The sequence below is a fragment of the Oncorhynchus clarkii genome, chromosome 26, assembly GCF_045791955.1.
Source record: "Oncorhynchus clarkii lewisi isolate Uvic-CL-2024 chromosome 26, UVic_Ocla_1.0, whole genome shotgun sequence".
Lineage (NCBI taxonomy): Eukaryota > Metazoa > Chordata > Actinopteri > Salmoniformes > Salmonidae > Oncorhynchus > Oncorhynchus clarkii.
In genome coordinates this window covers 46,188,354-46,212,645 of record NC_092172.1, presented here as the reverse complement: position 1 = coordinate 46,212,645, position 24,292 = coordinate 46,188,354, and the positions used below count along the sequence as shown (strand labels likewise).

The window sequence follows — 24,292 nt, the reverse complement described above, 5'->3', positions numbered from 1 at the left end:
TGGGGAGAAAAAGGGGTAAGAATTCAGTCAGTTAAGAACAAATTGTTATTTACAATGGCGGGCCTACCCCGGGCCAGACCCGGACGACGCTGGGCCAACTGTGAGCCGCCCTACGGGCGTACCCCAGGCCAGACCCGGACGACACTGGGCCAACTGTGTGCCGCCCTACGGGCCTACCCCGGGCCTGACCCGGACGACGCTGGGCCAACTGTGAGCCGCCCTGCGGGCCTACCCCGGGCCAAACCCGGACGACGCTGGGCCAACTGTGTGCCGCCCTACGGGCCTACCCCGGGCCAGGCCCGGACGACGCTGGGCCAACTGTGAGCCGCCCTACGGGCCTACCCCGGGCCAGGCCCGGACGACGCTGGGCCAACTGTGAGCCGCCCTACGGGCCTACCCCGGGCCATACCCGGACGACGCTGGGCCAACTGTGTGCCGCCCTACGGGCCTACCCCGGGCCAGACCCGGACGACGCTGGGCCAACTGTGAGCCGCCCTACGGGCCTACCCCGGGCCAAACCCGGACGACGCTGGGCCAACTGTGAGCCGCCCTACGGGCCTACCCCGGGCCAGACCCGGACGACGCTGGGCCAACTGTGAGCCGCCCTACGGGCCTACCCCGGGCCAGACCCGGACGACGCTGGGCCAACTGTGAGCCGCCCTACGGGCCTACCCCGGGCCAGACCCGGACGACGCTGGGCCAACTGTGAGCCGCCCTACGGGCCTACCCCGGGCCAGACCCGGACGACGCTGGGCCAACTGTGAGCCGCCCTACGGGCCTACCCCGGGCCATACCCGGACGACGCTGGGCCAACTGTGTGCCGCCCTACGGGCCTACCCCGGGCCATCCCCGGACGACGCTGGGCCAACTGTGTGCCCCCCTACGGGCCTACCCCGGGCCAGACCCGGACGACGCTGGGCCAACTGTGTGCCGCCCTACGGGCCTACCCCGGGCCAGACCCGGACGACGCTGGGCCAACTGTGTGCCGCCCTACGGGCCTACCCCGGGCCAAACCCGGACGACGCTGGGCCAACTGTGAGCCGCCCTACGGGCCAAACCCGGACGACGCTGGGCCAACTGTGTGCCTACCCCGGGCCAAACCCGGACGACGCTGGGCCAACTGTGAGCCGCCCTACGGGCCTACCCCGGGCCAAACCCGGACGACGCTGGGCCAACTGTGAGCCGCCCTACGGGCCTACCCCGGGCCATACCCGGACGACGCTGGGCCAACTGTGTGCCGCCCTACGGGCCTACCCCGGGCCAGACCCGGCCCTACGGGCCTACCCCCGGCCAAACCCGGACAACGCTGGGCCAACTGTGAGCCGCCCTACGGGCCTACCCCGGGCCATACCCGGACGACGCTGGGCCAACTGTGAGCCGCCCTACGGGCCTACCCCGGGCCATACCCGGACGACGCTGGGCCAACTGTGTGCCGCCCTACGGGCCTACCCCGGGCCAGGCCCGGACGACGCTGCGCCAACTGTGTGCCGCCCTACGGGCCTACCCCGGGCCAACTGTGCGGGCCTACCCCAGGCCAGACCCGGACGACGCTGGGCCAACTGTGCGCCGCCCTACGGGCCTACCTCTTGCACTGAGATGCAGTTCCTTTAGACCGCTGAGCCACACGGGAGCCCAATGCACACATGAATGCCAAAGGTAACAAGTATCCCTACATCAGTAGGTAATTCACAAAGACTAAAGAACAGCTGTTTGTCTGCCTACTGACTTCCTACAAAAAAAACACATGACAAGCTCCTGTACGTACAGGAAGAGGACGTCCGTTAGGACGATACTTGAGAGTAGTGTAAAAAGCTCCAGTCCTCACCTCCAGGGTCATGTCAGAGCAGAGGTAGAGGAGGGAGGACCAGTTCTTGGCCATCCCAGACAGAGAGCTCTCAGCCAGCAGCAGGGGGACCGTCCTGTGGCCCAGACCAGACTCCATGGTCACCTGAATAACCTTCACATCCACCTTGAAACTCTCCCCAAAGTTACGGCCGTCCTGGTCACTGAAACTCTCCGTCACCTGGATGGGAAAGTCATGTTAAGGTTTAATGTCATTTGTAGGTAGAGAATACAACAACAATGGTGCATAGTGAAGGTAAACGGAGTCCCCAAATGTTCCTGGGAGGACAGAAGGTCTATACATCCTATAGGGACAGAAGGTTCTTGTATAGAGACAGAAGGTTCTTGTATAGAGACAGAAGGTTCTTGTATCGGGACAGAAGGTCCTTGTATAGAGACAGAAGGTCCTTGTATAGAGACAGAAGGTTCTTGTATAGAGACAGAAGGTTCTTGTATAGAGACAGAAGGTTCTTGTATAGAGACAGAAGGTTCTTGTATAGAGACAGAAGGTTCTTGTATCGGGACAGAAGGTTCTTGTATAGAGACAGAAGGTTCTTGTATAGAGACAGAAGGTTCTTGTATAGAGACAGAAGGCACAGAAGGTTATTTTATAGGGAGAGAAGGTTCTAGACCTCAATAGAACATATTAAAGAGGTATTCAATTTAAATTCCAGGTCAATTCAGAAAGTAAACTAAATTCCTATTCCGATTTTTCTCAGTGTACTTCCCGAATTGACTGGCATTGAAATGGAATTGAACCCAAACCGTAGTATCTGTACCTCGCTGGCAGAGTCCACTCCCAGGAACCAGTAGTTGCAGGTGTAGATGTTCATGGTGGACCACAGGTTGCCGACCTCAGTCTTCTCCTCCTCTGCTGCCTCGTCTTTGGGTTTGGCCGTCATGGCTGCCGTGATGGTCATCACTGTGTTCAGGATGACAGGGGAGATCTGAGAGAGGGAAGGGAAGAGCGTGTCAGGTATTTATTTTCTACTTTATTTATCCTTTATTCATACGGGGGAAGTCAGCGGGATTCTTATGTGTGACGATCAATTGAAAATATCGATCGCAATGACGATCTTGATTGACGTCTATGTTCAGAAGTAGCCTCTCAGTGCATGAGGAGGTTCAATAATTCAAACCATTTCTCACTCCCGAGCACTCAGAGCTAGAGGTCTTCATGGATCCACCTGTACCCGAATACCTGAGAGGGCTCGGATCCAGAACTCGAAATAATGTTACGGGTCTCGGGTATATATCACGGGTCTCTCAATGACCCAGAGTCAACAGGTAGGCTACAGCGACCCACGTTAACTTCTCGTCCTGGTTTGATGCCACCTCAGTTAGCCTAGCTAAGCTAACGTTAACTTCTCGTCCTGGTTTGACGCCGCCTCAGTTAGCCTAGCTAAGCTAACGTTAACTTCTCGTCCTGGTTTGATGCCGCCTCAGTTAGCCTAGCTAAGCTAACGTTAACTTCTCGTCCTGGTTTGACGCCGCCTCAGTTAGCCTAGCTAAGCTAACGTTAACTTCTCGTCCTGGTTTGATGCAGTCCATGCCAAGTATTACGTTATCATATTTGATGATAAATAACCTAGCTATGGCAGCTATTAGTCCATTATAAATAAATGTTTATTATTTATGCAAATGAAGTCCGGGATTGGAAAGCCCCAGGTCCATTGGACCCTTGAAGACCTCCTACTCAGAGCACATTGATTGGTACACTCTGCCATAACATGTTTAACCAAACTAACTTGACAAAGAAGGGATGCAACCTACTTTGATAAAGACTTCCTCCACAGTCACACAGCCGGTAAGGGGTTGGTTGGGGTGGGTTTTGGTTTCCAGGAAGACAGAACACGGACGTAGCACCTGAAGACCAATGAGAAAGAAGCATTTAGGGAGTTGGATTCAATTCAAATATACTTTCAAGGAAAACGTTTGAAAACGCAATAGGAAATATATTTGAATCATGCTTATATCCCAGCTGATGCTTTACAGTAGTGACATTAGATGCAGTGTAGAGGGTCTCCAAAAAAACATCTATTAAAAGCTATTTTATGCTCACCGTGGTGACCACCTTGGTCTCATTGGTCCTGATGAAGGGACAGGCCAGAACTTTGAGCTCTCTGAGGTTGGCCGTCATGCTTTGTCCCCCAGGGGCCCCGGGCCCTCCCCCAGGCTCTAGCATCAGACTGAAGTCACATTGGAAGGAGGCAACCAGGGCCGGCGCGTCGGCTCTCATCAGGTTAGCCACGAACACCACCTCTGGGTCTAGTATGACTGCACGCAGCTTGGTCCTGGGACTAGAGCCTGGGGGAGAGAGGAGGGGAGAAACATCACCCCACCACCAAACATATCCTAATATTGGGTATGGAGGGTAGAGAGGAGGGGAGGAACATCACCCCACCACCAAACATATCCTAATATTGGGTATGGAGGGTAGAGAGAGAGAGAGGAGAAACATCACCCCACCACCAAACATATCCTAATATTGGGTATGGAGGGTAGAGAGAAGAGGGAGAGGATACACACAATCTGTCAGGTATGAAACTGAACCAAGAATATAGAAAAGATAAAGACAACACAATGTACAATACAATACCATCACTCTACGCCAAAACACTGTAGCCATCACAATACCATCACTCCACACCAAAACACTGTAGCCATCACAATACCATCACTCCACACCAAAACACTGTAGCCATCACAATACCATCACTCCACACCAAAACACTGTAGCCATCACAATACCATCACTCCACACCAAAACACTGTAGCCATCACAATACCATCACTCCACACCAAAACACTGTAGCCATCACAATACCATCACTCCACACCAAAACACTGTAGCCATCACAATACCATCACTCCACACCAAAACACTGTAGCCATCACATTACAATACCATCACTCCACACCAAAACACTGTAGCCATCACTATACCATCACTCTACACCAAAACACTGTAGCCATCACAATACCATCACTCTACACCAAAACACTGTAGCCATCACAATACCATCACTCCACACCAAAACACTGTAGCCATCACAATACCATCACTCCACACCAAAACACTGTAGCCATCACATTACAATACCATCACTCCACACCAAAACACTGTAGCCATCACAATACCATCACTAAACACCAAAACACTGTAGCCATCACTATACCATCACTCTACACCAAAACACTGTAGGCATCACATTACAATACCATCACTCCACACCAAAACACTGTAGTCATCACAATACCATCACTCCACACCAAAACACTGTAGCCATCACAATACCATCACTCCACACCAAAACACTGCAGCCATCACAATACCATCACTCCACACCAAAACACTGTAGTCATCACTCCACACCAAAACACTGTAGTCATCACTCCACACCAAAACACTGCAGCCATCACAATACCATCACTCCACACCAAAACACTGTAGCCATCACTATACCATCACTCCACACCAAAACACTGTAGCTATCACTATACAATACCATCACACCACACCAAAACACTGTAGTCATCACTCCACACCAAAACACTGCAGCCATCACAATACCATCACTCCACACCAAAACACTGTAGCCATCACAATACCATCACTCCACACCAAAACACTGTAGCTATCACTATACAATACCATCACTCCACACCAAAACACTGTAGTCATCACTCCACACCAAAACACTGTAGCCATCACAATACCATCACTCCACACCAAAACACTGTAGCTATCACTATACAATACCATCACTCCACACCAAAACACTGTAGCCATCACAATACCATCACTCCACACCAAAACACTGCAGCCATCCCAATACCATCACTCCACACCAAAACACTGTAGTCATCACTCCACACCAAAACACTGTAGTCATCACTCCACACCAAAACACTGCAGCCATCACAATACCATCACTCCACACCAAAACACTGTAGCCATCACTATACCATCACTCCACACCAAAACACTGTAGCTATCACTATACAATACCATCACACCACACCAAAACACTGTAGTCATCACTCCACACCAAAACACTGTAGCCATCACAATACCATCACTCCACACCAAAACACTGTAGCCATCACTATACCATCACTCCACACCAAAACACTGTAGTCATCACTATACCATCACTCCACACCAAAACACTGTAGCTATCACTATACAATACCATCACTCCACACCAAAACACTGTAGTCCTCACTCCACACCAAAACACTGTAGCCATCACAATACCATCACTCCACACCAAAACACTGTAGCTATCACTATACAATACCATCACTCCACACCAAAACACTGTAGTCATCACTCCACACCAAAACACTGTAGCCATCACAATACCATCACTCCACACCAAAACACTGTAGCTATCACTATACAATACCATCACTCCACACCAAAACACTGTAGCCATCACAATACCATCACTCCACACCAAAACACTGCAGCCATCACAATACCATCACTCCACACCAAAACACTGTAGTCATCACTCCACACCAAAACACTGTAGTCATCACTCCACACCAAAACACTGCAGCCATCACAATACCATCACTCCACACCAAAACACTGTAGCCATCACTATACCATCACTCCACACCAAAACACTGTAGCTATCACTATACAATACCATCACACCACACCAAAACACTGTAGTCATCACTCCACACCAAAACACTGCAGCCATCACAATACCATCACTCCACACCAAAACACTGTAGCCATCACAATACCATCACTCCACACCAAAACACTGTAGCTATCACTATACAATACCATCACTCCACACCAAAACACTGTAGTCATCACTCCACACCAAAACACTGTAGCCATCACAATACCATCACTCCACACCAAAACACTGTAGCTATCACTATACAATACCATCACTCCACACCAAAACACTGTAGCCATCACAATACCATCACTCCACACCAAAACACTGCAGCCATCCCAATACCATCACTCCACACCAAAACACTGTAGTCATCACTCCACACCAAAACACTGTAGTCATCACTCCACACCAAAACACTGCAGCCATCACAATACCATCACTCCACACCAAAACACTGTAGCCATCACTATACCATCACTCCACACCAAAACACTGTAGCTATCACTATACAATACCATCACACCACACCAAAACACTGTAGTCATCACTCCACACCAAAACACTGTAGCCATCACAATACCATCACTCCACACCAAAACACTGTAGCCATCACTATACCATCACTCCACACCAAAACACTGTAGTCATCACTATACCATCACTCCACACCAAAACACTGTAGCTATCACTATACAATACCATCACTCCACACCAAAACACTGTAGTCCTCACTCCACACCAAAACACTGTAGCCATCACAATACCATCACTCCACACCAAAACACTGTAGCTATCACTATACAATACCATCACTCCACACCAAAACACTGTAGTCATCACTCCACACCAAAACACTGTAGCCATCACAATACCATCACTCCACACCAAAACACTGTAGCTATCACTATACAATACCATCACTCCACACCAAAACACTGTAGCCATCACAATACCATCACTCCACACCAAAACACTGCAGCCATCACAATACCATCACTCCACACCAAAACACTGTAGTCATCACTCCACACCAAAACACTGCAGCCATCACAATACCATCACTCCACACCAAAACACTGTAGCCATCACTATACCATCACTCCACACCAAAACACTGTAGCTATCACTATACAATACCATCACACCACACCAAAACACTGTAGTCATCACTCCACACCAAAACACTGCAGCCATCACAATACCATCACTCCACACCAAAACACTGTAGCCATCACAATACCATCACTCCACACCAAAACACTGTAGCCATCACAATACCATCACTCCACACCAAAACACTGTAGCCATCACAACACCATCACTCCACACCAAAACACTGTAGCCATCACTATACCATAACTCCACACCAAAAGGAAATCCTATGAGCATTGAACGGCTGTATAGTTTTCTGGTTGTCATTTATTTCCCCCACCCTCTCTCTCTCTCTCTCCTTACCTGTTCTGGGGTCAGTGCTGGCTCTATCCCGAAGCTCGGCCAGCTGTTTGAGGGGTAGCTGGGAGGTCTTGGCCAGGCCTGGCAGGGCTAGCTTGGTGTTAGTGGGCACGTCCTGGGCAGAGCTCTGGGGCAGGGCCTGGATGAAGAAGTCTGCCACGGCCATGAGAAAGTCAACGCTGGCGCACAGATAGAGCTTCTGTACCACCGCCACCACCTGGCGTTCGCCGGCGCTCTGCGTGTACGCCACGTCTATCATGGCTTCCTCGCTCGCCTCGTCACGCTTACCCAGCATCCTGAGGGGTTTGGGCAAACGTGAGGTTACATATCACAATCAATCAATTCAACAATCGATACATTGAGACTGACCCGACTAGTACTGTACAGAACACAACCCAGTAGTATTGAGACCGACTGGTACTGTACAGAACACAACCCAGTAGTATTGAGACCGACTGGTACAGAACACAACCCAGTAGTATTGAGACCGACTGGTACAGAACACAACCCAGTAGTATTGAGACCGACTGGTACAGAACACAACCCAGTAGTATTGAGACCGACTGGTACAGAACACAACCCAGTAGTATTGAGACCGACTGGTACAGAACACAACCCAGTAGTATTGAGACCGACTGGTACTGTCCAGAACACAACCCAGCAGTATAATTCAGTAGTTTAACCTGAGGTAGCCTCCACCCCAGCCGTAACTCTCCCAACATGGTGTGACGCCTGGCGGGGGCGAGACTCACCGTGAGGTAACTCTCTGTACCCCTGTCCTCATGTCGTCCAGGGTGCAGGCTGTGAGGATGGTAGAGACCTCCATAGAGCCGTTATTAAACATCTTCCCTGAAGCCTTCATCAGGTGAAAGGTCAACTCGCCCAGACACAGCCTCTCCTGGTGTTGAGACACAGCCGATACCTTGGAAATGGGGAAACAAAGACATACAATCTGTCCATTAACCAATCAGCAGACCACTGGGGGAACTACTTAGTCATTACCACAGAGTCATTACCACAGAGTCATTACCACAGAGTCATTACCACAGAGTCATTACCACAGAGTCATTACCAGGTCATTACCACAGAGTCATTACCACAGAGTCATTACCACAGAGTCATTACCAGAGTCATTACCACAGAGTCATTACCACAGAGTCATTACCACAGAGTCATTACCACAGAGTCATTACCACAGAGTCATTACCACAGAGTCATTTTGGACAGTAATGACTGGTGTTTGGTAGATGTTCAAACTCTTCACCCTTATCATGGCTTTGTGTAATTATCCAGGGCTTGGAGAGCAGAGAGGACATTAAGAGTAAATGACTGTCATTAACTGAAGCCAAGCGCTGTACAGGCCCAATTCCCCCCCGTACCTCCAGAGAATACATTACAACTGAGACTGGGCTACATCACCTATTGATACGTACCTGTTTAGGGTCATTGCTGTACAGGACCAGTCCCAGGGACTCTATGTTGAAGATAAACGTCATGGTTTCCAGGGGTTCCTCTTCTACCTGTCGTTCTGGAAGTTCAACCGTGTTCTCTACACCGTCTGAAGGACGACGACAGAACAGAAAAGGTGGTCAGAAGAATTAACACGCTCGGGACTCACGTCGATAACATTACACACATGACCTCTGACCTTTGGGGTAGTCTGTTTTGAGCATCGGCGTGGTCTTGTGTGTCAGGGCTGTCGTGTCGGGGCTGGTGTGTTGGTCTGGCTGCAGACAGCTGGCTTCTCCAATGTTCTCCATCAGGATCCTCAACAGAACTGTTAGGTCGTCCTGACTCAGGGCAACCTGGGGAGAACAGACGACAGAGAGGATATGTAGCTGGAGCTAATGCTAATAGGGGCTAATGCTAATGTCACTAATACTAGTTCACCTGAAGAGACACAAGCACAGAGAGGATGTAGCTGTAGCTAATGCTAATGGTTGCTAATGTCACTAATACTAGTTCACCTGAAGAGACACAAGCACAGAGAGGATGTAACTGTAGCTAATGCTAATGGTTGCTAATGTCACTAATACTTGTTAACCTGAAGAGACACAAGAACAGAGAGGACATAGCTGTAGCTAATGCTAATGCAGCTGATAAGTAGAGCCCAAATTAACTTGAGGACAGACAGGAGACATATCGGATGGAGCCGTAGCTAATGCTAATGTTGCTAAAGCCAATAATTCTGTAGCTATTTCCGCGTTCACATCATGTCGGCGTGATCGGAGGAACATCTTGCTAATTCGGAGGAATGACTTGGAGCGTTCACTTGCTCGGAGATCGGAAGGAACGCAAAAACGATTCTCACCATTGACAGACGAAATCGCGGCAATGTTTGTTGAACACACGGCATAAGGCAATGCAAAGTTGATTTACTGTTTAACGGATTTTGAAAAGTGAGGTGAGCGAGCAGATAAAATAAAAAATATATTTAAAAAAATATTCACTAGAACCCCTTGTAAAAATACTAAACAACCTTTTTACAACACCTAGTGACATCAGCACAACATTTGAGTCATTTGGTATAATGGTTTTGGAATGACAGTCCTAGGAACCACAGTTCGAGTCCTGATCAGGGTACCCGCCTAATTAACTACATTGGTGTCAGGAGCTGGAGAGCACAGTTAAAGACACAGTTCGGCCATATTTTGTTTTGTTTTTTATAATTGATGTGCTAGCTGAAATATATATATAAATATATATATATATATATATATAGCAGCCCACTAAAGTAATCAGACCTGTTCTGACTATAACCAACTGCTTCAGCTTGAATTCTATATTTAACACGTCTCCCACTAGCTGAAAACTAGAGGAGCCTCAAAATAACTCTATAGGTATAGAGGTAACGTATAGGATGGAGCTGTAGCTAATGCTAATGCTGCTGATAACTAGAGGAGCCTCAAAATAACTCGAGGACAGACAGGAGACGTATAGGATGGAGCTGTAGCTAATGCTAATGCTAATGTTGCTCTCACTAGCATACAGACCTTTTTAGACAGCTGAAGCAAGCACACATTTTCTTCAGGAAATGTACTTCTTCTAGTTTAGTCATATTTATCTTACCTGACTAGCATCTATTACGTTGCAATGTCCCATAAATTGAATGCCTAAATCAACTTGAAGTATCTACAAAACGCATTTTGCCACATAACAACAAAAGGAAGGCTACAGGTAATCTTTTTTTCCCCCTTAAAATTAATGTTCGCAATTCACAAATTATTATTTTGATTCACATGATTCAATCGACAGTGGATTGAACCGAATCACAACTACTACAACGGCGAAGTGAACCGTTCGTTTCATCAAAAATAATGGTCTAAAAGAATCAATTCATTTGAATCAAATTAATAATTTAAAAAACAAATGTATTATTTTTTATATATATTTTTTTTTGTGAAGCAGGGCATTAGTTAAACTATAAATCAACTTTGTTAGGCCTAATGTTAATGTTGCTATAGGTAAAGCTAATGCTAATGTTGCTATATGTAAAGCTAATGCTAATGTTGCTATAGGTAAAGCTAATGCTAATGTTGCTATAGGTAAAGCTAATGTTAATGTTGCTATAGGTAAAGCTAATGCTAATGTTGCTATAGGTAAAAGCTAATGTTGCCTTTTGCAAATGCTAATGTTGCATTTGCTAATGCTAATTCGCTGACAATTTTACAATTTAAGTCATTTAGCAGACACACTTATCCAGAGCAACTTACAGGAGCAATTAGGGTTAAGCGCCTTGCTCAAGAGCACATCGTCATGTTTGAACCAGCGACCTTTCGGTTACTGACCCAACGCTCTTAACCGCTAGACTACCGGCCTTGATTATCTTACTGTCAAACCCTAGAGGACTGTAGCATGTACCTTACATCCCAAACCAGGCTGCAAGCAGAAGTCAGAAGTTAGTTAGTGTGACTAAATCATCAATGCTCGGCTGTTATGGTTTAAGGGGCAAAGCTACTTCAAGTCTGAAGGAAGGGGATGACATTGCACAACTTATCAATACCATTCTCTAACCAGAGGTCAACCATCAATATGACTAAATCATGAAATCTCAGCTATTATAACTTGAAGGAAATAGTTATTTCAGGTATCAGAGAGGGTGACATTACTACACGAGTGAAGATAACTTCAATCAGCTTCTCTGCTCCAATACAAACATCTTGGTATCAAAACAGATCTTTATCTAACCACTCCTTTCGAGGGAAAGACATGATTGTAGTTACTGTTATCTACCTTCATGGGCTGTGGGTCTCTATCTACCTCTATGGTTCCTGTTAGCTCCTACCTTCATGGTCTCTGTCTACCTCTATGGTTCCTGTTAGCCTCTACCTTCATGGTCTCTGTCTACCTCTATGGTTCCTGTTAGCTCCTACCTTCATGGTCTCTGTCTACCTCTATGGTTCCTGTTAGCTCCTACCTTCATGGTCTCCCTCTACCTCTATGGTTCCTGTTAGCTCCTACATTCATGGTCTCTGTCTACCTCTATGGTTCCTGTTAGCTCCTACCTTCATGGTCTCCCTCTACCTCCATGGTTCATGTTAGGTCCTACCTTCATGGTCTCCCTCTACCTCCATGGTTCATGTTAGGTCCTACCTTCATGGTCTCCCTCTACCTCCATGGTTCATGTTAGGTCCTACCTTCATGGGCTTGAGGTCTCCCTCTACCTCTACGGCGGCCATCTTCTGGTACCATGCTGCAGCCAGGTTCCTCTTCACTGTTAGGAGCAGGTTGACAGGCTCCAGCAGCTCAGTACTGGGCTGAGAGTCTTTTTCCATGTAAATCCTAATGAGAGAAAGCTAAATTATAGACAAGGATAGTTAGACAACTTGTTTATTTAGCTACAGTATACAGTATTAGGGTGGTATCCAGACTTTCATACCATTCCTGTACCAACCCAGGGATGTAGCCAGCAGGCCATGTACTGTAGCCAGCAGGCCATCTACTGTAGCCAGCAGGCCATCTACTGTAGCCAGTAGGCCATCTACTGTAGCCAACAGGCCATCTACTGTAGCCAACAGACCATGTGGCGTAGCCAACAGACCATGTAGCCAACAGACCATGTAGCCAGCATGCCCTGTAGCCAGCAGGCCATGTAGGCAGCAGGCCATGTAGGCAGCAGGCCATGTAGGCAGCAGACCATGTAGCCAGCAGGCCATGTAGCCAGCAGGCCATGTAGGCAGCAGGCCATGTAGGCAGCAGGCCATGTAGGCAGCAGACCATGTAGCCAACAGACCATGTAGCCAGCATGCCCTGTAGCCAGCAGGCCATGTAGCCAGCAGGCCATGTAGCCAGCAGGCCATGTAGCCAGCAGGCCATGTAGGCAGCAGGCCATGTAGCCAGCAGGCCATGTAGCCAGCAGGCCATGTAGCCAGCAGGCCATGTAGCCAGCAGGCCCTGTAGCCAGCAGGCCCTGTAGCCAGCAGGCCCTGTAGCCAGCAGGCCCTGTAGCCAGCAGGCCATGTAGCCAGCAGGCCCTGTAGCCAGCAGGCCATGTAGGCAGCAGGGATCTTGATCCAGGAGGGGACTGATTGTTCCTGCTTTAACCAAGAAGCTAGTTCTTGCCATCTAGCCACTTAGCTAGGAAGTTACAAACCCAAATGTATAGCTGGAGACCTGAGATAGATAGTTAACTTATAAGCAGAGGCGTAGAATGCAATCCCCTGAGCTTTATGGGCGCCACGCTGAATTTATTTTACGGAATTGAAAACCATACCGTCGGCATTTCAAAACACCCCAGTATACGGTATAAACAGTATAGCGCCCGAGCCTATTCAGTAAGACCACGATTGAACCAAGCAGTTTCTTTGAGAACAAAGTCTTACAACTCAAAATCAAATGAATCAAATGTATTTATTTACGAAGCTCTTTTTACAACAGCAGTTGTGCTTATACAGAAACCACAGAAAGCAATGCCGATGTAGAGGCATTGGTGGCTAGGAAAAACTCCCTAGAAAAGGCAGGTAAGCTAGGATGAAACCTAGAGAGGGAACCAGGTTCTGAGGGTTGGACAGGCTTGTCAGGTTGTGCCGGGTCGACGTTATGAGAGGACTAACGGTAGTCAGAGGAGTTGGATAGCATTCATACAGATCTGGGACCAGGCATTAAACCCTTGCTTTCTGATCTAGGACCAGGCATTAAACCCTTGCTTTCTGATCTGGGACCAGGCATTAAACCCTTGCTTTCTGATCTGGGACCAGACATTAAATCCTTGTTTTCTGATCTGGGACCAGGCATTAAACCCTTGCTTTCTGATCTGGGACCATGCATTAAACCCTTGCTTTCTGATCTGGGACCAGGCATTTAACCCTTGCTTTCTGATCTGGGACCAGACATTAAACTCTTGCTTTCTGATCTGGGACCAGGCATTAAACCCTTGCTTTCTGATCTAGGACCAGGCATTAAACCCTTGCTTTCTGATCTGGGACCAGACATTAAACCCTTGCTTTCTGCACTGATGAAGCAAAAGACGACTGTGTTAAACAGAATGCACTGACCTGGACAGTTTGAGCTGTGTGAGCTGTACGTCCATGTGGTCAATGACAGCAGGAAGTGGACATCCCTCCACAGCAAGTAGAGAGAAGCTGTTGCCCACGGTGATGAGCCCCAGGTCAACCTCCAGTGCATTGTGTGAGGTGGAGGACTGAGGGATGATGATGAGAGGGGCCTTCAGCCTGATGTCCATGGAGAGACGGAAGCTCTTCTGGGCAAAGTCCCTGATGCTGGAGGCCGCCTTCTCTGCTGCCTGGGCCGTGGCCACACTCAACGCGTCTTTGGCCGTCTGGAAGTTGTTGCTGAAATTCTAAAAGAGACGGAAAACATGGATGAGGGAAGTTCTTTAGCGGAAAGGGCACCAGAAAGGAATCAAAGTGGAGACCGAGCGAGGATGGCTAAACTTCTGGAAACTTCTCATGTTTTCCCAGGAATCCCAGTTGGATGATTCCTGAAATTAGTAAGGTATCGCTTAACTGGGAATCATCCAACCAGGATTCCTGAAATTAGTAAGGTATCGCTGAACTGGGAATCATCCAATCAGGATTCCTGAAATTAGTAAGGTATCGCTGAACTGGGAATCATCCAATCAGGATTCCTGAAATTAGTAAGGTATCGCTTAACTGGGAATCATCCAACCAGGATTCCTGAAAAAACCCAGGAACTGAAGAAAGAGAGTCTCTGCACACTTAAATACAAAGATCAGTTTTAAATACTCAAGACCGTTGTCAGAGATTTCTCCAGTACCCACGCTGAGACTCACCAACTCCAGTACCCACGCTGAGACTCACCAACTCCAGTACCCACGCTGAGACCCACCAACAAAGACATGACAAACTCCAGTACCCACGCTGAGACTCACCAACTCCAGTACCCACGCTGAGACCCACCAGCAAAGACATGACAAACTCCAGTACCCACGCTGAGACTCACCAACAAAGACATGACAAACTCCAGGACCCACGCTGAGACTCACCAACAAAGACATGACAAACTCCAGTACCCACACTGAGACTCACCAGCAAAGACATGACAAACTCCAGTACCCACGCTGAGACTCACCAACAAAAACATGACAAACTCCAGTACCCACGCTGAGACTCACCAGCAAAGACATGACAAACTCCAGGACCCACGCTGAGACTCACCAACAAAGACATGACAAACTCCAGGACCCACGCTGAGACTCACCAACAAAGACATGACAAACTCCAGTACCCACGCTGAGACTCACCAACTCCAGTACCCACGCTGAGACCCACCAGCAAAGACATGACAAACTCCAGTACCCACGCTGAGACTCACCAACAAAGACATGACAAACTCCAGGACCCACGCTGAGACTCACCAACAAAGACATGACAAACTCCAGTACCCACGCTGAGACTCACCAACTCCAGTACCCACGCTGAGACCCACCAACAAAGACATGACAAACTCCAGGACCCACGCTGAGACTCACCAGCAAAGACATGACAAACTCCAGTACCCACGCTGAGACTCACCAACAAAGACATGACAAACTCCAGTACCCACGCTGAGACTCACCAACAAAGACATGACAAACTCCAGGACCCACGCTGAGACTCACCAGCAAAGACATGACAAACTCCAGGACCCACGCTGAGACTCACCAACAAAGACATGACAAACTCCAGTACCCACGCTGAGACTCACCAGCAAAGACATGACAAACTCCAGGACCCACGCTGAGACTCACCAGCAAAGACATGACAAACTCCAGGACCCACGCTGAGACTCACCAGCAAAGACATGACCAACTCCAGTACCCACGCTGAGACTCACCAACTCCAGTACCCACGCTGAGACCCACCAACAAAGACATGACAAACTCCAGTACCCACGCTGAGACTCACCAACTCCAGTACCCACGCTGAGACCCACCAGCAAAGACATGACAAACTCCAGTACCCACGCTGAGACTCACCAACAAAGACATGACAAACTCCAGGACCCACGCTGAGACTCACCAACAAAGACATGACAAACTCCAGTACCCACGCTGAGACTCACCAGCAAAGACATGACAAACTCCAGTACCCACGCTGAGACTCACCAACAAAAACATGACAAACTCCAGTACCCACGCTGAGACTCACCAGCAAAGACATGACAAACTCCAGGACCCACGCTGAGACTCACCAACAAAGACATGACAAACTCCAGGACCCACGCTGAGACTCACCAACAAAGACATGACAAACTCCAGTACCCACGCTGAGACTCACCAACTCCAGTACCCACGCTGAGACCCACCAGCAAAGACATGACAAACTCCAGTACCCACGCTGAGACTCACCAACAAAGACATGACAAACTCCAGGACCCACGCTGAGACTCACCAACAAAGACATGACAAACTCCAGTACCCACGCTGAGACTCACCAACTCCAGTACCCACGCTGAGACCCACCAACAAAGACATGACAAACTCCAGGACCCACGCTGAGACTCACCAGCAAAGACATGACAAACTCCAGTACCCACGCTGAGACTCACCAACAAAGACATGACAAACTCCAGGACCCACGCTGAGACTCACCAGCAAAGACATGACCAACTCCAGTACCCACGCTGAGACTCACCAACTCCAGTACCCACGCTGAGACCCACCAACAAAGACATGACAAACTCCAGTACCCACGCTGAGACTCACCAACTCCAGTACCCACGCTGAGACCCACCAGCAAAGACATGACAAACTCCAGTACCCACGCTGAGACTCACCAACAAAGACATGACAAACTCCAGGACCCACGCTGAGACTCACCAACAAAGACATGACAAACTCCAGTACCCACGCTGAGACTCACCAGCAAAGACATGACAAACTCCAGTACCCACGCTGAGACTCACCAACAAAAACATGACAAACTCCAGTACCCACGCTGAGACTCACCAGCAAAGACATGACAAACTCCAGGACCCACGCTGAGACTCACCAACAAAGACATGACAAACTCCAGGACCCACGCTGAGACTCACCAACAAAGACATGACAAACTCCAGTACCCACGCTGAGACTCACCAACTCCAGTACCCACGCTGAGACCCACCAGCAAAGACATGACAAACTCCAGTACCCACGCTGAGACTCACCAACAAAGACATGACAAACTCCAGGACCCACGCTGAGACTCACCAACAAAGACATGACAAACTCCAGTACCCACGCTGAGACTCACCAACTCCAGTACCCACGCTGAGACCCACCAACAAAGACATGACAAACTCCAGGACCCACGCTGAGACTCACCAGCAAAGACATGACAAACTCCAGTACCCACGCTGAGACTCACCAACAAAGACATGACAAACTCCAGTACCCACGCTGAGACTCACCAACAAAGACATGACAAACTCCAGGACCCACGCTGAGACTCACCAGCAAAGACATGACAAACTCCAGGACCCACGCTGAGACTCACCAACAAAGACATGACAAACTCCAGTACCCACGCTGAGACTCACCAGCAAAGACATGACAAACTCCAGGACCCACGCTGAGACTCACCAGCAAAGACATGACAAACTCCAGGACCCACGCTGAGACTCACCAGCAAAGACTTGACAAACTCCAGTACCCACGCTGAGACTCACCAGCAAAGACATGACAAACTTGTGGAGGTAGACGACTTGGACACAGCCCACGTTGAGCTGGACCTTCCCGTCTGTCTTGGAGGTGTCTGCGTAGCCGGCTCCCTCTGTCGCCTTGGGGGTCAGACTCATACTGAAACTAAACACCTCGTCTCCTACGATAGAGATGGCCTGCAACGGAGAACCAAACCGTTAGCAGGTAAACTCAACTGCAATATTTCACCGGGGCTGAATGATATACTGTCGCATCTCCATCCGTCACTGAGAACTTTCGTGGTTTTACTTTGTGACTTACCTTTTTGTGAATACCTTTTGGGTCAACATTAATGACGATGAAATCCCGAAGGCGGGCGGAGATGTGGGTTTGAGGCCCTTGCATCAGGAGGGATCCATTGAAACCTGTACAACAAGATAAAATGTTGATCTGATGCTAACATAAATTCAGAAAAAGGTCAACAGCAAACCACACAAGCATAAGACACTTAAATAACCCCCCCAAAAAATATTTTTGGGACTTTCATCATATACAAACCTTGGCTGAAATCCCTTACGAAAGCCCTAGATGATAATCAAATGTAAGTGTAGCTGTATAAAAGACAACATTGTGTAGCCTATGAGTTCTGTACGGGCCCCTGAGGGTTCTGTACGGGCCCCTGAGGGTTCTGTACGGGCCCCTGAGGGTTCTGTACGGGCCCCTGAGGGTTCTGTACGGGCCCCTGAGGGTTCTGTACGGGCCCCTGAGGGTTCTGTACGGGCCCTGAGGGTTCTGTACGGGCCCCTGAGGGTTCTGTACGTGCCCCTGAGGGTTCTGTCAGGGTTCTGTCAGCACCTTGTATCTTGATGTCAGCCATGTTGCAGTTCTGATCACACACTAGGACGTTGAACGCCCCCAGCTGCATCATCACCTTCAGGTCGACGACATCACCGTCCGACGGAGAAGCTAGAGCCGCTGTCATGGAAACGGACAGAAAGTCACACAATGATTTCGCTATTGGTTGACCAACCAAAAGAGACATGTAAGATAGTCCCCCTTAGGCCTTCAGAATCTGTTATATCTAATGAAATGAATGGTACGTTTTCATTACTAACACGTGAAAACCAATACAAAAATGTTTTTATATATATATATATATATATATATATATATATATATATATATATATATATATATATATATATATATATAGGCACTTGAAACTCTCGACCGCTCCACATATGTTAATGGGCGCCTGTTCGGTCCTCCTTTTCCTGTATTCCACAATCATCTCCTTTTGTCTTGCTCACATTGAGGAAGAGGTCGTTGTCCTGGCATCACACGGCCAGGTCTCTGAACTCCTCCCTATTGGCTGTCTCATCGTTGTCGGTGATCAGGCCTAACGACTGTTGTGTCCTTAGCAAACTTAATGATGGTGTTGGAGTCGTGTTTAGCCACACAGTCGTGGGTGAACAGGGAGTAGAGGAGGGGACTAAGCATGCACCCCTGAGGGGCCCCAGTGTTGAGGATCAGCATGGCAGACGTGTTGCTACCCTCACCACCTTCGGATTCAATGGCAATCAACAGTCCACTTGGAGTGGTCCTCTGGCCTTCATTAAACCAGGTCACCAGATTGACCTGCTGACACAGCTCAACGATCAACAGTCCACTTGGAGTGGTCCTCTGGCCTTCATTAAACCAGGTCACCAGATTGACCTGCTGACACAGCTCAGTGATCCCTATCCGAGGTGTGTACGCAGACGTCGAGGCTGAGTGTGAAAGTGGGTAATGTTTTAGCAGGATGTGGGTGTTTACTTGACATGGCTAAGAGGGCTCTAATCTCATCTACTGCTCTGTTTTTCATCTGTTTATGGGGCAAGATCAAGTCTACAGGATGCAGGGTGTAGGTAGGGTGTGTATGTATGTACAGTGGGCATTCAGAAAGTATTCAGACCAATTAACTTTTTACACATTTTGTTAAGTTACAGCCTCATTCTAAAATGGATTAAATACATCCATTTACACACAGTCCACATAATGACAAAATAAAAAAACAGAAATAACTTATTTACATAAGTATTCAGACCCTTTGCTAGGAGACTTGAAATTGAGCTCAGGTGCGTCCTGTTTCCATTGATCATCCTTGAGATGTTTCTACAACTTGATTGGAGTTCCCCTGTGGTAAATTCAATTGATTGGACATGATTTGGAAAGGCACACACCTGTCTATATAAGGTCCCACAGTTGACGGTGCATGTCAGAGCAAAAACCAAGCCATGAGGTCAAAGGAATTGTCCGTAGAGCTCCAAGACAGGATTGTGTCGTGGCACAGATCTGGGGAAGGGTACCAAAACATTTCTGCAGCATTGAAGGTTCCCAAGAACACAGTGGCTTCCATCATTCTTAAATGGAGGAAGTTTGGAACCCCCAAGACTCTTCCTAGAGCTGGCCGCCCAGCCAAACTGAGCAATCAGGGGAGAAGGTCATTGGTCAGGGAGGTGACCAAGAACACGATGGTCACTCTGACAGAGCTCCAGACTTCCTCTGTGGAGATGGTTGTCCTTCTGAAAGGTTCTCCCATCTCTGCAGCACTCCACCAATCAGGCCTTTATGGTAGAGTGGCCAGATGGAAGCCACTCCTCAGTAAAAAGCACATGACAGCCAACTGGGAGTTTGAGAAAAAAGCACCTAAAGACTCAAGGCCATGAGAAACAAGATTCTCTTGTTTGATGAAACCAAGATTGAACTCTTTGGCCTGAATGCCAAGCGTCACGTCTGGAGGAAACCTGGCACCATCCCTACGGTGAAGCATGGTGGTGGCAGCATCATGCTGTGAGGATGTTTTTCAGCGGCAAGGACTGGGAGACTAGTCAGGATCGAGGGAAAGATGAACGGAGATACTTGATGAAAACCTGCTCCAGAGCGCTCAGGACCTCAGATCTGTAGAGAAGAATGGGAGAAACTCCCCAAATACAGGTGTGCCAAGCTTGTACAGTCATACTCGATGCTGTAATCGCTGCCAAAGGTGCTTCATCAAAGTACTTAGTAAAGGGTCTGAATACTTATGCAAATGTTCCGTTTGTTTATTTGCACACAATTCTAAAAACCTGTTTTGGCTTCATCATTATGGGCTATTGTGTGTAGATTGATGAGGGGAAAAAAAACAATTTAAACCATTTTCGAATAAGGCTTTAATGTAAATAAAATGTGGAAAAAGTCAAGGGGTACGAATATTTCTGAATGTACTGTATGTAGTACATTAATACTTTCTGAATGTACTATATTGTACACAGTGTATGTAGTACATTAATACTTTCTAAAAGTACTATATGTAGTACATTAATACTTTCTAAATGTACTATATGTACACGGTGTATGTAGTACATGAATACTTTCTGAATGTACTATATGTACAGGGTGTATGTAGTACATGAATACTTTACAAATGTACTATATGAACACGGTGTATGTAGTACATGAATACTTTCTAAATGTACTATATGAAGAACATGAATACTTTCTGAATGTACTATATGTACACGGTGTATGTAGTACATGAATACTTTACAAATGTACAATATGTACACGGTATATGTAGTACATGAATACTTCCTGAATGTACTATATGAAGAACTTGAATACTTTCGGAGTGGACTGTATGTACACGGTGTATGTAGTACATGAATACTTCCTGAATGTACTATATGTAGAACATGAATACTTCCTGAATGTACTGTATGTACACGGTGTATGTAGTACATGTGTGTTCATGATGTTTATAAAGGGCTGTCTCTGTGGTGCACGTCCGTAGTGTTTACACTACTACTGTATGAGGTGTGTAGAGTGTACAAAGCAGACGGATCACTAGAAATAGACGCCGATCCTGGACGTTTGAAAAGGTCCCCAGAACGTCAACCCTCAACCAATTCTAAACAATAACCCAGCACTGGCAGTGGACTGGTGATGCTAGGAGCATCGGTCCTCAACCAATTCTAAACAATAACCCAGCACTGGCAGTGAACTGGTGATGCTAGGAGCATCGGTACTCAACCCTCAACCAATTCTAAACAATAACCCAGCACTGGCAGTGAACTGGTGATGCTAGGAGCATCGGTACTCAACCCTCAACCAATTCTAAACAATAACACAGCTCTGGCAGTGAACTGGTGATGCTCGGAGCCGGATCCCGCTGCTCAGACCGCTGTGCTACTACCCAGTTCACAACGCTCTAGCATCACGAGAATACTTGATTGGTAATAGCTTGTCCTTTTGAATTATTTTGGTTTTAAGCCTTCCCCCAAACCATAGCCCTAACCTTCACCACTCAGAATGAACACCTAACCTTCACCACTCAGAATGAAGACCTAACCTTCACCACTCAGAATGAACACCTAACCTTCACCACTCAGAATGAACACCTAACCTTCACCACTCAGAATGAACACCTAACCTTCACCACTCAGAATGAACACCTAACCTTCACCACTCAGAATGAAGACCTAACCTTCACCACTCAGAATGAAGACCTAACCTTCACCACTCAGAATGAAGACCTAACCTTCACCACTCAGAACGAAGACCTAACCTTCACCACTCAGAACGAAGACCTAACCTTCACCACTCAGAATGAACACCTAACCTTCACCACTCAGAATGAACACCTAACCTTCACCGCTCAGAATGAATACCTAATCTTCACCGCTCAGAATGAATACCTAACCTTCACCGCTCAGAATGAACACCTAACCTTCACCACTCAGAACGAAGACCTAACCTTCACCACTCAGAACGAAGACCTAACCTTCACCACTCAGAATGAACACCTAACCTTCACCACTCAGAATGAACACCTAACCTTCACCGCTCAGAATGAATACCTAACCTTCACCGCTCAGAATGAATACCTAACCTTCACCGCTCAGAATGAACACCTAACCTTCACCACTCAGAATGAACACCTAACCTTCACCGCTCAGAATGAACACCTAACCTTCACCGCTCAGAATGAACACCTAACCTTCCCCACTCAGAATGAACACCTAACCTTCACCACTCAGAATGAAGACCTAACCTTCACCACTCAGAATGAAGACCTAACCTTCACCACTCAGAATTAATACCTAACCTTCACCACTCAGAATGAACACCTAACCTTCACCACTCAGAATGAAGACCTAACCTTCACCACTTAGAATGAACACCTAACCTTCACCACTCAGAATGAACACCTAACCTTCACCACTCAGAATGAACACCTAACCTTCACCACTCAGAATGAATACCTAACCTTCACCACTCAGAATGAATACCTAACCTTCACCACTCAGAATGAACACCTAACCTTCACCGCTCAGAATGAATACCTAACCTTCACCGCTCAGAATGAATACCTAACCTTCACCGCTCAGAATGAATACCTAACCTTCACCACTCAGAATGAAGACCTAACCTTCACCACTCAGAATGAGTTGATTCTGTTTGAACAGAAAAGAGGAAAACGATGACATCTCGCTGGTATAAAGTATGTCTACTGACTTGATGAAGAAAGGCCTTCCTCTCCTTGACCTTATGCCTAGTTTCCTTCTAAGATGAGTGCAGGCTGTTGAGTGTGTGTATGCTTATAGTGTGTGTCCGTCTGTATGTTTGTGTGTGTGTGTGTGTGTAAATCTGTACAGTGTGTGTTGTGTCCTTCTGTAAAGTATATTGTGTGTTTACTTGACTTGGCGGAGATGGCTCTGCTGCTCTCCTCAGACTTCTGCTTAGGCTCCTCTGGTGAGGGGGGCAGGCTGCCGGAGGACAGGGCAGAAGACAGGAAGTCTATGGTGGAGAGGAGAGCCTCCGTGTGAAGCAGTAGATCCAGGGAGGTGAAGGTCACCTACAGGAGGGGGAGACGGGGAGAGAGAGAGTAGAGAGAGAGAGAAGAGAGTTGAGAGAGAAGAGATTAGAGAGAGAGTAGAGAAAGAGTAGAGAGAGAGTAGAGAAAGAGTAGAGAGAGTAGAGAGAGTAGAGAAAGAGAGTAGAGAAAGGGGAGAGAGAGTAGAGAGAGAGAGAGAGAGGGAGAGAGAGAGAGAGAGAGAAAGAGAGTAGAGAAAGGGGAGAGAGAGAGAGAGAGAGCGTAGAGAAAGGGGAGAGAGAGAGAGGGGAAAGATAAAGAGTAGAGAGAGAGGGGAAAGAGAAAGAGAAAGTAGAGAGAGAGTAGAGAAAGGGGAGAGAGAGAGAGTAGAGAGAGTAGAGAAAGGGGAGAGAGAGAGTAGAGAGAGAGTAGAGA

General features: G+C 47.7%; 1 protein-coding gene across 1 annotated transcript in view; it reads right to left on the bottom strand.

Annotated features, from left to right (window-relative positions):
• LOC139385252 (vacuolar protein sorting 13 homolog C) overlaps positions 1 to 24,292 on the bottom strand; it is a 204,483-nt gene that overhangs the window by 69,177 nt on the left and 111,014 nt on the right. Inside the window, exons 41-54 of the mRNA XM_071130409.1 lie at positions 23,740 to 23,899; positions 18,880 to 18,999; positions 18,346 to 18,449; positions 18,054 to 18,221; positions 14,438 to 14,742; positions 12,581 to 12,725; positions 9,592 to 9,748; positions 9,377 to 9,501; positions 8,696 to 8,865; positions 7,947 to 8,239; positions 3,905 to 4,149; positions 3,616 to 3,708; positions 2,622 to 2,789; positions 1,826 to 2,023 (exon numbers count right to left, since the gene is read on the bottom strand). Of these exons, the coding sequence (XP_070986510.1) occupies positions 1,826 to 2,023; positions 2,622 to 2,789; positions 3,616 to 3,708; positions 3,905 to 4,149; positions 7,947 to 8,239; positions 8,696 to 8,865; positions 9,377 to 9,501; positions 9,592 to 9,748; positions 12,581 to 12,725; positions 14,438 to 14,742; positions 18,054 to 18,221; positions 18,346 to 18,449; positions 18,880 to 18,999; positions 23,740 to 23,899 (2,451 nt within the window). The remainder of the gene's footprint in view (positions 1 to 1,825; positions 2,024 to 2,621; positions 2,790 to 3,615; positions 3,709 to 3,904; positions 4,150 to 7,946; positions 8,240 to 8,695; positions 8,866 to 9,376; positions 9,502 to 9,591; positions 9,749 to 12,580; positions 12,726 to 14,437; positions 14,743 to 18,053; positions 18,222 to 18,345; positions 18,450 to 18,879; positions 19,000 to 23,739; positions 23,900 to 24,292) is intronic.